Source organism: Bombina bombina, chromosome 6 (assembly GCF_027579735.1).
Source record: "Bombina bombina isolate aBomBom1 chromosome 6, aBomBom1.pri, whole genome shotgun sequence".
Classification (NCBI taxonomy): Eukaryota; Metazoa; Chordata; class Amphibia; order Anura; family Bombinatoridae; genus Bombina; species Bombina bombina.
The window spans coordinates 313875815-313891367 of NC_069504.1; the positions used below are offsets into that span (position 1 = coordinate 313875815).

At 38.2% G+C, this 15553-nt stretch overlaps 1 protein-coding gene across 1 annotated transcript in view; it reads left to right on the top strand.

Annotated features, from left to right (window-relative positions):
* Positions 1-3514: 3514 nt before the first annotated feature.
* Positions 3515-15553, top strand: part of PPFIA2 (PTPRF interacting protein alpha 2) — a 728675-nt gene continuing 716636 nt past the window's right edge. Inside the window, exon 1 of the mRNA XM_053716934.1 lies at positions 3515-3706. Coding sequence (XP_053572909.1) covers positions 3545-3706 — 162 coding nt within the window. The 5' untranslated portion in view covers positions 3515-3544. The remainder of the gene's footprint in view (positions 3707-15553) is intronic.

A 15553-nucleotide genomic window follows, 5' to 3' on the forward strand; every position in this document is an offset into this window, starting at 1 on the left:
AAGAATAAACTACCAGCAGCCCTTAAAAGGGCCTTTTGCAGGGCATTGCCCCAAGATAATCAGCTCTTTTACATTAAAAATACACAAAGTCCCCCCTAACAGTAACCCCCCCCCCAAATCCCCCAAAATAAAAAACCTAACACTAAAAAACCTAAACTACCCATTGCCCTGAAAAGGGCATTTGTTGGGCATTTCCCTTAAAAGGGCATTTAGCTCTTTTACAAAATGCCCACCCTAATCTAAATAAATAACCCCCCCCCAAAAAAAAACAAAAAAACTAAGTCTAACCCCCAGGTTGGTACTCACCATTCATGAAGTCCGGCGGAGAAGGTCCTGTCCCATGCGGTGAAGTCTTCTTCCAAGCAGCGACCTCTTCTTTCTTCTTCCAGGAACAATCCGGCACGGAGCGGAGGGCGGAGCTGAAGACCAATGACCGCGGAGCTGAAGACCGGCAACCCTGGAACTTTAGACCGGCAACCCTGGAACCGAAGCCCAGCGACCGCGGAGCCATGGAGCGTGGAGGATCCTCTTTGTACGATCGCCGCCATACACTGGATAGTGAATTCAAGGGACGCGATTAAAAATGGTGTCCCTTGAATTCCTATTGGCCAATTTGATTCTTCAAATTTAAATCAGCCAATAGGATGAGAGCTACTCAAATCCTATTGGATGTTCAAATCAGCCAATAGGATGAGAGCTACTGAAATTCTATTGGCTTTTCAAATCATTCAATAGGATAGGGGGCTTAGTAATTTAATTATTTGCGTTGTTGGCTTTGGCGGTTTACTGGTTAATACTTTAATAGGTAGTTTGCATTGTTGGCTTTGACGGTTTAGGGGTTAATACTTTAATAGCTAGTTTGTGTCGTGGGTTAATGGCAGATTAGGGGTTAATAGTTTTATTAGGTAGTTTGCGATGTTGGGGTTGGCGGATATAGGGGTTAATACTTTATTTGTAGCTGCGATGTGGATTTGATGGCGGATATAGGGGTTATTATATTTTATTAGTTATTGCATGGGGGTTGACAGGAAGCTAGATATATTTCGGGAGTTACGGTGCTCCCATACTCAGCGCAAGGCCTGCTGCGGCTGCCTTAGTATGGCGAGATGAAAATGGAGTAAGATTTCTCTATTTTCGCCATGTAAGTCCTTGTGCTGAATATTGGATACCGATTTGCGATGTGCTCCCATGTTAGCTTCTGAGAGTAAAAATTGCGGGCGATGGGTGAAATATATGCTCGGAACTTGTATGCTACGCCGTATATGTAATACAAAAATCACGTAAAAACCGGCGTCGCTGGCTTTTGCGGGCAAGCATTGAACTAAACATAGCTGCACCCCTATGCATTTGCAATTAGAGCTTTCCTCTCCACACCAGCTCCAAGAGTACACCAAACATAATCTGATTGGCTATTTATTTAAAGAGGGAGTATCATTACACCTTGCATTGTTCTGTTCAAAATATATTCTTTTAAATGCATGATAGAATGCATCTTCCAGTCCAGTTTTATTAAAGTAACATTATGGGCAAAATGTATCAAAGTGAGAATAAGAAAATTCTCACGTTTGTTGAAAAAAAAGCTCACAAATGATATCATCATATTTATAAAGGGTTATGAACCAATAAATTTGCAACTTTTCATACGTGTGAACAAATTGACTCATGATCATTCGCAAGTCTATAATATATGCAAATAAGTTGTCTGGAAATGCCTAATTCTTGTATTAATCTCTATTGGCATTTGAAATTCCCGTATATATTTGCAGTTCTTATATATTTATGAAAAGTGAAGCATTTACTTTTCACTATTTTTAATTTCGCCAATTTGTAGGTTGTGAGGTAGTGAAAGAGAAAGAGAGATATTGTTGTTTGTCTGGAGGGAGAATAGAAACATTTATTTTTCTTGCCGTAATGGCTGTATTTAGGGTTAGAAATCACCCACGGTGAGGTTCAGAACCTGAATAATAATAATAATTAAATAACAAAAAGGTATATACAGATTTATAAAAAGTAAAATCATTTAAATTGCAATAAAATATGTATTCAAAAGAACAAAGATAAGCTACAACAAACAAGCAGCCTTCCTTGATGAAAGAGCGCCAAAGAAGTGGCAAAATAAAAATAACTTTAATAATATATAAGAAATAACATTCTTACAAACAATCACGTGATTAATGTATTCTGTTATAATAGGATAAAAACAATAAAACCATTTAACGGTGGCTAAAGTTAAAGGGACAGTCTACACCAGAATTTTTATTATTTAAAATATATATAATCCCTTTATTAACCATTCCCCAGTTTTGCATAACCAACACAGTTAGATTAATATACTTTTTACCTCTGTGTCTTGTATCCAAGACTTTGCAGACTGCCTCCTTATTTCAGTTCTTTTGACAGACTTGCACTTTAGCCAATCAGTGCTGACTCCTAGGTAACTCCATGGGCGTGAGCACAATGTTATCTATATGGCACACATGAACTAACACCCTCTAGTTGTGAGAAAAAAAATCAAAATGCCTTCAGATTAGAGGTGGCCTTCAAGGGTTATGGAATTAGCATATGAACTTCCTAGGTTTAGCTTTCAACAAAGAATACCAAGAGAACAAAGCAAAATTGATGATAAAAGTAAACTGGAAAGTTGTTTAAAATTACATTCTCTATCTGAATCATGAAAGTTTATTTTTGACTAGACTGTCTCTAAGATTGATAAATAAAGTAAAAACTATATTTTCACAAGAAAACTAGCCATTCGCTTGACATCGCAAAAAACATTTGCCTGAAAAATGTCTCTAGAATTTTGATAAACACTGCCAACAATTTTGACTTCACACATTGCGAACTATTATGGAAATGATCAATACATTTTGCCCTATGTAGTGTTTTTAGAAATGTCTAAGTAAATTTGATCAATACAGGCAACGCAAGCACAAACTATACAGAATACTTTCATTTGAAAGCAAGTGTTAAACCTTTCTGACAAGGTAAAGAACCCTACATTTTCACTTTAACAGCATAACAGTAACATTAATTATAATGCTTTTGCCACTGAAAGCAATCACACCTTGCAGAGAGCTTGTGTGCACACATTTAAAGACTTCCATTCTATTACACTGAGCAAACAGGGGTTAACCCTTGGTTGTAAAACACTGCTGCAACACATTACATAGTAAGGCAATGCTGCATTATTTGTCAGTCAAGGGGTTAAAGATGCAGTGTGTTATTGGTTAGCTAGAATGCTTAGCATAATCACTTTACTAGACTATGGTAGAGGGGAGGTGATTATCACTGAGAACAGATGGGCAGGACCAATGCATTGCCAGATTCCATACAAGCCGTTGGTGTCTTCTTTTTCTCCTGTTTCATTCTATACAATAATTCATTTAATTGCTTGTGTTTGCCCTGTGAGACTCAAATGAACTGAAGGCAGAAATGAAAGACCTTCCAGGTCAGCTCAAATATGCTGGAGTTAAAGATTTAAAAATGCTTTTGCAGCATATACATGAAGGGATGGGGCAGATTTTATTTTGTACATTCGTAATGCATGAAAGGATTTATCAAGAAGCTTAAATCCCTTGCTGCATCTGTATCATTTTTGTGGATTGTATTGGCTTTTAGATTAGAAATGATTTTCTCGGATATGAACACAGTTTCTGGGTCTCCTAAAGTGCATCCTCCAAATGGAACCAGGTATTATACTTTTCAGGTATGTTTACTGCATTCCAAAGTTATAAGCAAGATTTTATTTTATTAAAAGTTTTATTATTGTAAGAATTAATTCAGTGCATACTTTATTATTATTATTATTATTATTATTATTATTATTATTATTATTATTATTATACAAAATAATGTGTTGAACTTGCTTATTTTAAATATGCACAATTTGTATTTCCTATCTTTCTAAACAAGTATTTGTTATAGGTGGTCATATTTATTTTACTTTATCCTTTTAAGTTTAGTTTAGTCATAACATAACTGAACAAAAAAATGGAAGATCATTTGGAATTGTTTCATGGCCACTAATCTACTAATTTAACTCTTTCACTATCAGGCTCTGCAAGGGGACATTACATGCTATAGGGAAAAAAGGTTCAACAAGTTAATATTAAATGTCAAACCGAGGGATTAATACCAACTGCTTCCCTACCAACAACTCCATGCTGTGTAACCTTGTAAAATCCTATAATCATTTTGTATTTAATAGTCACATGCAAGTAGATATTTTTAAGAGAAAATTACCCAGAAATAAAACACACACACACACACATATATATATATATATACATATATATATATATATATATATATATATATATATATATATATATATAATTGTATATATGTGTTACATGCTGTTTCATCTTAAAAATATAAACTGTAACTTTTATATACATTATTGTAAAATTAAGACAATAAAGATGGCAACCGTATCTAAAATGGACAGTAAAATTATATTAATAGTGATAATAGATAGTTACTATACTATGCCTCTTAAGTGGTATATTGGTAAGACACTGAAATAATAGTAACTATTTACTTATATTCAGTAGTGTGTTTTCATGTGCTGAGATAAGTCTGACACATTTTCTCTCACATAATTTTCAGTTCCTGTACTATTTTTTTTTAATACTCTGTAAAATTATGTTAAGTCTTCTTAATTTAAATATGTGGTAAACTGGCATATATTTGAGACAATATGAACTGCAGTGCTTTTGAGTATTTTTTCCTATAAACATTTGAAAGGTATATTTCTGTAAACTCATAGCATTACAATTTAAAGCAACATGAAACCCATTTTTTCCTTTTGTAACTCAGAGCATACAATTTTAAAAGTACTTTCCAATTTACTTCTATTATCAATTTTGGTTCACTCTTTTGTATCCTTTAATAAAGGAGCTAGCTGAACACACCAGTAAGCCAAAGAAAAGGGGCATATATGTGCAGCCACCAATGAGAAGCTATCTCCCTGCTCTTGAGCCTACCTAGGTATGCTTTTCAATAGTGGATACCAAAAGGACAAAGCAAATTAGAAAACATTAGTAAATAGAAAGTTATTTAAAAATGTAAGCTCCATCTGAATTGTTAAAGAAGCATGTTTGGCTTCATGCCCCTTTTAATTAGAGTGCAAAACAATGAAGGTAACCATTATGAGCATGTGTCTTCTGTTGGATATAAAAAGTGTATATGTTAATAATAGAAGAGTACAGTAGATTTCATGATCTGTCTTTCAGTTTGAACTCTGTTACGCCCTATGTTTTGCTATCATGCTATTCCTGGCACTAGAATATAGACATCAAAGGATCACTTCTGTATTCATGTTTTATAAAGCTTAAAATGATGACACTATATTCTTGTTTCTGTCTTTTATCTGAGATATTCTAAATATTCTTTATATGTATAGAAGACAATATTCTAGTGTATCTCCATTAATTGCTTTATTATGCGTCTTAGTCTTTCTGTATACTATGTCCTTTGATATAATAATCAGTTTGCACGCTGGCCTTTTGTTTGCTAAATCAAGCATGCAGCTTTTGCAGTGAGAGGGGAATATGAACATTTAGAATGCTGACTTATTTTTGTTCTTGCACAAAAATGATAGCGTCTTGAATTATTGTAGCTTATTTTCTGCACCTTTCGGACAACTTTGCTCCCCATGGCTGTGTAATTAATAAAAAAAAAAAGGATGACTCCAAGACTTTATTTTTTAAACTGAATATGACTTGACATATCTGTGCTCAGATTTTTTTTTTTTTGTTCCATCTACAATGTATTTAAATGTATTGCAGCTTGTTTTAGATATAAAGCCATATGGGCTCAATTTGGAGCCTTTGCGGTGCATGCATGCTCAAGTGAGCCTGTTATCCATTTAGTTAACAAGCAGAGAAGGTAGAGTCAAATCCCCCTGAACTCATTTGATGTGACTGACAGGTCCAGGTATTGTGTGATATCTATAAACAGTTGTAATCAAAATGATTCAACTTCATTGCAAATCAGGTTTATTGTCAACATTTTCAGACTTTCAGATGTTTGAAATGAACAAATCAAACAAAAGCAATTTGAAATAGCTCAACACGACTGCTTCAAGTGGTTTTCCCAAATTCAACTGAAAATGCAACTTTTAATAAATTTGTTGCCTCAAGCACACCTGATGCAACTAATCAAGGGCTTCATTGGTTGCTCCAGGTGTGCTTGAGCTAGAACACATGAAATACCTGAACTGGTTTGGGATTTGTTTTAGTGTCACATTTGACTGCATGTTAGAAATATGGCTACGTCAAAAGAATGGTCCAAAAGCTTAATAGAACATATTCTGCTATTTGCAGAACTTTGAAAAGAAGCTCCCTTAACCTCTTCGATGCGCATGACCAGGTGTTCTCATCATGCACATCTCTACCTGTAGGCATATGGCGAGCCCATTTTGTCATGTAGGGGGAACGCTGATCAAACTTTGTTTTCGATAATCCCTCCCACTACAGGCTGGGGATCTTTGGTGGCCTAGTGGGTGGGACTCCCAGGCTTCATGAGAGTGCCGGTGATGTCACCATTTACAAAGGGGACAGAACTCGGAAGCTCAGTGTAGCTGGATGGGAGGGAGGTTCTTCAATTCCCTCGATCTCAGCTCCCATAGCACAAAACAGATCATATAAAAATAAAGTACAATAAAATACATTGGGATTTGCTTGGGAATGGGTCATTATATGTGCATTAAAAACATCTCAAAGATATTAATTTTTTCTGTATAGGCAAATGATCATTGTGGTAACAGTAAGCACCTTGCAAGAAAAAAAAGTGCTTTTATTGATATACTTTATTATTATTAGTATCTGTTATTTGTTGAGCGCCAACAGATTCTGCAGTGCTATAAACATAGGGGGAATACAAGGAAACATTTATAGGGATCAGACGGGTAGAGGGCCCTGCCAAAAGTTGCACTGTTGTAGTCAGCCCTAAAGAAGGTGATCTACAAACAGCATGGTTTTTAAGCTTACATGCTAAGGGTGGTCAAGGGTATAGCAATGGAGGAGAGGAAACAGTATAAAGAAAGGTTAGTATAGGTTGTATGCAGCCCTGAACAGTAGAGTCTTTAGGGAGCGCTTGAAGTTTTCAAAACTATGGGAGAGTCTTGTGGAGCGAGGCAGAAAGTTCCACAAGATGGGAGCCAGTCTGCAAAAGTCCTGTAAGTGGGAGTGTGAGCAGGTAACAAGAGAGTAGTTGTGTCTTATGTAAGGAAATGTCTAATTTTAGAGATGTTTTTAAGGTGGAAGCAGCAGCATTTAGCCAAAAAATTGAATGTGAGGAGTTAAAGAAAGATCTGAGTCAAGTGTGACCCCAAGACATCGGGCATGCAGGGTAGGGGTACTGATGGAGTTGTTGACAGTTATAGAGAGATTGGGATGGAAATTTTGGAAGAAGGAGGGAAAAAAGGAGCTCAGTTTTGGAGAGATTTAGCTTGAGGTAGTGAGAGGACATCCAGGAAGAGATGTGAGAGACAGTTGGTGACACAAGTTAGCAAGGAAGGAGATAGGTCTGGTGCAGAGAAGTAGATTTGGCTGTCGTCGGTATACAAATGATATTGGAACCTGTGGGACTTTATTAGGGAACCTAATGATGACATGTAGATTGAGAAGAGAAGAGGACCGAGGACAGAGTCTTGCGGTACCCCAACAGAAAGTGGTGACGGGGCAGAGGAGGCCCCAGAGAAGGCTACACTAAAGGTACGGTTTGACATGTAGGAAGAGAACCACGAAAGGGCTGTGTCACAAATGCCAAAGGATTAGAGGGTTTGGAGCAAAAGAGGGTGGTCAACAGTATCAAAGGTTGTGGACAGATCAAGGAGGATAAGCAGAGGGAAGTGGCCTTTTGATTTTGCTCTAAGTAGGTCATTGGTAACCTTAATGATTGCTGTCTCTATGGAGGGATGGAGATGAAATCCAGATTGCAGTGGGTTGAGGAGGGAGTTTAATGTAAGGAAATGTGATAGGCATGCATATACTAGCTTTTCGAGAAGCTTTGAGGCAAGAGGGAGTAGGGAAATAGAGCGGTAGTTGGATGGGGAGGTTGGATCAAGAGAGAGTTTTTTTTGAGGATAGGTGTGACCAGTGCATGTTTCAGAGATGAGGGAAATATACCGGTGCTGAGGGAGAGGTTGAAAATGTGTGAATATAGGGGTAAAGGTAAAGAGGGAGGAGAGCAGCTGTGAAGGGATAGGTTTAAGGGGAAAGGTAGTGAGGTAAGAGCTCAGTATAAATGCTGAAACTTCTTCCTCAGTAACAGGGGAGAAAGAGCTAAATTTATGGCTATGTGGGTTGTGGTTGATTGCAAGCATTTGAGGGGGTGAGAGAATGGAAGTATGTTGACAGCTGATTTTGTTTCTGATGGATTTGATTTTGTTATTGAAGTGGCTGGCAAAGTATTGAACTGACAGAGAAGATGTACTAGGGGGTGGGGGTGGGTGGAGAAGAGTATTGAAAGTGGAAAACAGACATTTTGGGTTTGAAGAAAGAGTAGAGAAGTAATGTTGCTTATAGAGATTAAGGACAGAATAGTAGGAGTTCAAAATGAACTTGTAATGAAAGAAAACAGCAGAACTCTTAGATTTTCTCCAGTGCCGCTCAGCAGTACAGGAACATCTGCGTAGGTACCATGTGAGAGGAGTATGCCAAAGCTGAGGATGAGCAATAGTAAAAGGGGCCAGATTGTCAAGGACCAATGTAAGGGTGGAAATATAGTGGCAGATAGATTGGTCAGGGCAGTAGAAGGAGGAGATGGAGAAGAGGTTTGAGGGAATTGGCAAGCTGATGCTGATCTAATGACATAATGCTTCTGTGAAGTTTGGTGTGAGGAGTAGAAGGAGGAAGAGTTGAAGGGAGGGTGAGATGTTGCAAGTGAGGAGATGGTGGTCAGAAAGAGGAAAGGAGAGTTTGTGAAGTTTGAAATAGTGCATTGATAGCTAAAGATCAGGTCAAGGGAGTGACCATCTTTGTGAGTGGGAGTGTCAGTCCATTGTGACAAACCGAAAGAGGAAGTGAGTTGCAGAAGTTCTTTTGCAGAGGAGGCAGTGGGATTGTTAAGAGGGATGTTAAAATCACCAAGAATGAGGGCAGGGGTGTCTGAGGAAAGGAAATAAGGTAGCCATGCAGCCAAGTAATCTAGAAATTGTGTTGAAGAGCCAGGGGGTTGGTATATGACTGTAACACATATAGCGAGGGGAGAGAATAGGTGAATCATGTGGGGTTCGAATGAGGAAAATGTGAGGGAAGAGATGGGATGTATTTGTTGGAAGGTGCAACGAGAGGAAAGTAAACTTCCTACACCACCTCCTTGTCTATTACCAGACCTAGGAGTGTGGCTAAAGTGGAGACCCCTATGTGACAGAGCAGCAGTGGATGCTGTGTCTATGGGAGAGAGCCAGGTTTCTGTTAGAGCCAGAAGATTGAGGGAGTGGGAGATAAAGAGGTCATGTATAGAAGTGAGCTTGTTGCAAGCAGAGTGAGAGTTCCAGAGTGCACAAGTGAAAGGGGTAGTGGCTTTAGATGCAAGAGGAATGTGAGTAAGGTTACCAGAGTTTTGTTTTCTGAGTCTATGGAATCATACACATGGATGTGCATGGCTAGTAAGTTGTTGGGGGACCAGGATTAGGGGAGACCAGGATTAGGGGAGATGTCTCCAGCAGCTAGTATAAGTAAGACAGAGAGTGACATGAGATGAGATACAGATTTGCAGTAATGAGACTGTTTTTGAGAAGAGGTGCAGGGGGAGAGAGAGTGTTAAAGAATAGGTAAAGTTAATGAGTACAAAAGTAAGGTGAGTTTAAGAGAGATGGGCTAATGAACAGTGCAGGTGCTAAGGGGGAAGGAGTTATTGAATAAATTAGTTTGTTATAGAGACAGACGTAGCAAAAAGGAATATAAAGATATTGAGCATTTTTACAAAAGTGGGAACCAATTAAACACATAAGACACAGTATTACAGCAACACTTGCATAAGGAAACAATGAGATACATAAAACACACAATATTACAAGAGTACTTGCCTTATGTCTTGCCCCTTGTCCAACCCTTGTTGAATTCTTGTATAATTCTTATCTTAGTGCCTCACTTATAAAATGTTCACTTTAGAAATGTGAACATATGCTATTGTAACAATGCATACTGCCCAGGCAATACACCCCCAGTGCAATATACAGCCCAAGCTAGTGTTAAATATATAGGCAGGACAGTCTGCTGGGTCCACTAAATTACTTAATTTTTAAGTCAAAAGACAATTTAAAAGGCCAATTGAAAGTTAGATTCTCGTCAGGTCAGGGTGAGAACAAGACAGTAAAATTTTGAGGAGGTGGGAGCTATGGCATATAACAGCTATAAATTTAACAATAATAGCAGGTATTGATAAGGATTAGACATCACATGGCAATTAACAAAACATTAGAAGTAAGACATTGGGATAACATTACAATAAATGTGGAGGCATTTCCGGTGGGAGGAGCTGTTCAGCAGCACACGCTGAGTCTGGCGGGGTGCATCGAGACTGAGCAGCTGTGTACAACGATCTCCTGTGGCCATTTCTCCCGTTGCTGGTGCTCCGCTGCATCCTAGGGAGACGGCCGAATAAATTCTGGCCCAGGCGGGAAAAACCTCCAAGGACTGTTTTTCACGGCTTCTAGTCCGAGCCGCAACCTCACCCTGTAAAATAAAATGGGACGTGAGAGAAACCATTAAGTAATACCGTTTATTCTGGTTAACTGAAGCCTGTGGTCATATCTATCCCGCAAATCATAAGGATTCAGCTGGCGGGGCTGGAGTACACTTGGTCCACCACGGATACAGCGGCACTGTGGCACTGGAGCAGAGCGTCTGCAGAGGACCGAACTGAGACCAGGGAAGGAGAGCGGTACCCGTTGTGGGGTGATTACACCTCCTAGGATTCGCTCAAGGTGAAGAATTCCCCCGGTTCTAGGGGTATGTCATATCGGACAGCTGTGAGAACGGCGACGTAGCAGTAGAAGAGAGCCGACCAATCGGGAAGCCACCCTGTGGTTGAGCCCTTTTTTTCCTCCAATGAGAAGTGAAGGTGTGTGAAAATCTCTCAATCAAGTCACGCCTTGTAAACCAGTTAGTTTCTGCTTTGAGTATCAGAGCAGTGCCCGGGTTCCACAGGCAGAGGAACGGGCTCCTAGGTACTTGCGGCCATAATTGGATACAGAGGAGAAGAGTGGGGCACGTAAGTTAAAATCTTCTGTTGCCTGCTTTGCTACCACAGAACTGTAAGCCCGCTTGCTAATGGGAGCCATTAGATATTGGCTGTAGGAGAGAGGCTGACTCTCTAGTTAAAAGACATAGTGTTTGCTCCCTTTCCTATTGTCAGTCCTCAAGAAAAGAAAAGGGGACATCTGCACAGTGAACTGGGTTTGCCTCACCAGGGTTGATATCGAGTCTTTGCCCTAAATAACGCTTTCCCTATATGTGAGACTCTCGAACTGCTAGCTTCAGTTTGCCACTTAGATGTGGAAGACAATATGGGTATTATATGAAAGTGGCTAATTCTACGTGTCAACAAAGAAATGTTAGAAATGTATTTCCAGGGTTGCATATTGTAATTTGAGAAATGTGGGGATAACTAATATGTTTATGCATGTAATAACCTGCTATGACAAGTTTGGTCAAACCTTATTATCCACAGGGAGATCCTGAATCTGTTTAATTGGGGCTGTCTGCCTATATCTACATAGTAATGTGTAATAAGGATTGCTATAGGTGCCGTGTATTTTTTTAAATCCCCTATACATTTTCTGTATACTTGTTGGCTCTTAGAGGAGTTAACAAATTAGACCTAGGCTTAGGAAAGCTTTAGGTGAACAAACAGTGGTGTAACAACTATGTAATAAGCCCCTTTTCTGATTTCCTTAATTTGAGTGTTATATAAGCCCTTACAAATTTGAGATAAAATTGAGCTATAAGGGTTCTGTTAAAAACCCTGTGTAGTTCTACCTGGAAGGAGGCAAGCTCATAGAAACACAAAAAAAAGGAAAGGGCAGAAAGAGGAAAAAAGGGGGAAGGAAAGCTACAAAAGAAAGGGGGGAAAAGGGAAAAAAAAGAGGGAAGATAAAGGAAGGGAATAAAAGGAAGGTAAAAAAAAAAAAAAAAAAGCTAATACCATCTGGATAAGGTAGTAGAGACTTTCAGGCCATACGCACTACTTTGCTCTATTAAGCACTTTGTAGTAACACTAGTATAATCACCAAATAATAGTTTGAAAATCTATATAAGGGGAACGGGTGGGAGGGGGGTTTTTGTGATTGATGTTTTTTCTTTTTTTTTTTTTTTTTTTTTTTGTTGTATGGGTCTTCACTTTAAGTGCACTTGATTTATTTTTATTTTTTCGTTCTATCCTTTATGGATAAATTTATCACTCAGGTGAAGTCGAATTCACCCAAAATGCCTGTAAAAGTAAAAGATAAAAAAAGTAAAATAGCTGATTCCAGTTTGGATAGCTCCTCAGAAATTAGTAAAATGTCTTCTGATTCACATACACTGATTACACAGTTAACAGAGATATTTTCTCCTCAGTTCGATGTAATTAAGAAAGAACTTGGGACTATCTCTGCTGAATTAGTTTCACTGTCCTCTGAAATCAGACAGTTCTCAAACAGACTTACTGAGGCTGAGACAAGAATCTCTGAGGTTGAAGATATAACTCATATTCATGGGGACTTAATCCAGAAACAGGATGCTAAAATTAAAAGTATGCAGTCACGCCTGGAGGATCTGGAGGATCGTTCCAGGCGGAACAATATTAGGATAGTGGGTCTCCCAGAAACACCTGAATTTGAGGATTTATTAAAATTCACCTCAATTACATTACCACAAACGTTAGGGTTTTCCCCTGAGTTGTTACCCCTGGCGATAGAACGGGCACATAGGTTGGGCCAAAAGAAACCCTCTTCAGATGGAGTCTTGAGGAACAGAATCTGTATTTTTAAATTACTAAGATTTCAAGATAAAGTTGAAATTTTGAAACGTTTTAAAAATAATGATCCTCCTATATTTGGAAAGAATCGGATTCTGTTGTTTCAAGACTTTTCATATGAGACTTCTGCTAAAAGGAAGTTGATGGCCCCATATTGTTCGCAGTTGATAAATAAAGGGATTAAAGCCCGACTGGTATATCCTGCACGTTTAATTATCGAGGACAAAGGTACTAAACTTTCTTTTGAAGAGGCAGCAGATGTTAAAAAATTTATAGAGACAGGGTAAAGTTGGCTGTCTTAGATGGAAATGTGTTTCTCTCTCCCAGACAATAAGGAACATATGTTAATAAAAGTTGTGAGGCTGTTGTTTTTGTACCTTTTAGGTATATGTCTTTTCCCTTTCCCCCTCCCTCCCCCCCCGTTTTGTAATATTTTTTTTTTTTTTTTTTTTTTTTTCTCTCTCTCTCTCTCTCTCTCTCTCTCTCTCTCTCTCTCTCTCTCTCTTTCTCTCTTTCTCTCTTTTTCTCTCTTTCTCTCTCTTTCTCTCTCTTTCTCTCTCTTTCTCTCTCTTTCTCTCTCTTTCTCTCTCTCTTTCTCTCTCTCTTTCTCTCTCTCTTTCTCTCTCTCTTTCTCTCTCTCTTTCTCTCTCTCTTTCTCTTTCTCTCTCTTTCTCTCTCTTTCTCTCTCTTTCTCTCTCTTTCTCTCTCTTTCTCTCTCTTTCTCTCCCGCCGCCGCCCCTCCTCTACCTCCCTCGCCCCGGGCCTTCAACCCACCCCGAGTGGTTTATTTCTTGTATAATGGCTAAATTAGTTGGATTTTAGATGGCGGAAGGTATTAAGATTCTATCTTGGAATATAGGAGGGATATCTTCCCCCATCAAACGCAAATTGATTATTAAAACTCTGGCTAGCTATAAACCAGACATTGTTCTCCTTCAGGAGACACATCTTAATGAGCAAGAAGCGGCTAAATTGAAGATAAAATGGGTTGGGGAAGTAGTCTCCACAACCGGTCGTGCTAGAAAATGCGGGGTCGCTATTTTGTTTCACAAAGAGTTAGAATATAAAATAGATAAGGTAGAAATAGATCCGGCGGCAAGATACATCTTAATTCATGTGTCTATAAAGAATTTTAAATTGATAATTTGCAATATATATGCCCCAAATAAGTTCTCCAGAGACTTTTGGCAGAAAATACAATTCAAATTATTTCCTTTTAGTGCCGAAAATTTAATTTTAGGGGGGGATTTTAATGCCACTTTATCCCCAACACTTGATAGATTTTCTAACAAAAACAGATTAGTTAACGCAAAGAATGCAAAATATCTATCACTATTCTGTGCAAAGCTAAAATTATTGGATATATGGCGTTTAAAAAACCCAGATAAACAGGTATTTTCTTGCGAATCCAAAGCACACTGTACTTTTTCGAGAATTGACTTTTTGTTAATTACGGAGTGCTTGGCCAATCAGGAATTAGAGGCAGGAATTGGAGATATCAGTATTTCAGACCACGCCATTATTTCCTTGTCACTTCTTTCTGGGCTAAAGAACAGAACACAAATGCCTAGTTTTTATTTCCCTCGATATTTGCACACTAATCCTAGATTTGTTAATTTCTTGAAATCCCGCTGGCTACGATATTACTCTGATAATATAAGCTATGCTAATAAACCGGAAATTTTTTGGGAAGCTTTTAAAGCTGTAATGCGGGGAGAAATACAATCATATATTAGTATAGCGAAGAAAAAGAGTAAAGCAAGGGAAATCCAAATCATGAATAAAATTAGGAACTCATATAGGAAATATTGCTTGAGGCGCACTTCAGGAAACTGGAAGAAATATCAAGACAATAGGAAGGAAAGAGATTTGTTCTTAAAACAAAAACTTTTGGAGGAGGAAGGAAGAATAAATCTTCAATTTAGGGGATTGCATGGCTCTTCTGCTAAATATTTAGCGAAACTCATTAAGGTCAGAAAAAAGAGAAATATTATACCTGCCATTCAAACTGAGAAGGGAAGATATACGGAGACGAAGGGTATTATGGAGGCATTTCATGCCTATTATCATCAATTATATTCGGGAGTAGAGATAGATACTTGTAACCAAGATACTTTTTGGTCCATGTTAAAGTTGCCTCAATTAAATAGTGAGGACTTAATAGCGATCAACGCCCCAATATCTATTGATGAAATCAGAAAAGTCATAGATCACTTGAAGACGAATAAGGCGCCGGGACCAGATGGGTTTCCTTCGGAGTTTTATAAATGTCTTGTTGAGGTTCTTTTCCCTACTTTAGAAAAACTCTTTAATTTCTATTATATGTCTAATAATGTGATTTCTAGCTACTTCTCTGCCGCCAATATCTCGCTTATCTTAAAGAAAGGCAAAAATCCCGAAGATCCGGCCTCTTATAGGCCGATTTCGGTTCTGAACATAGATTATAAGATATTAATGGCTATTATTGCTTCAAGGCTTTCTTCTCATATACATAAAATCATTCATCCAGATCAGACTGGATTTATGGTTGCCAGAAATCCATCTAAGAATACTCGCAAATTGATTAATTTTTTAGATTACGCCT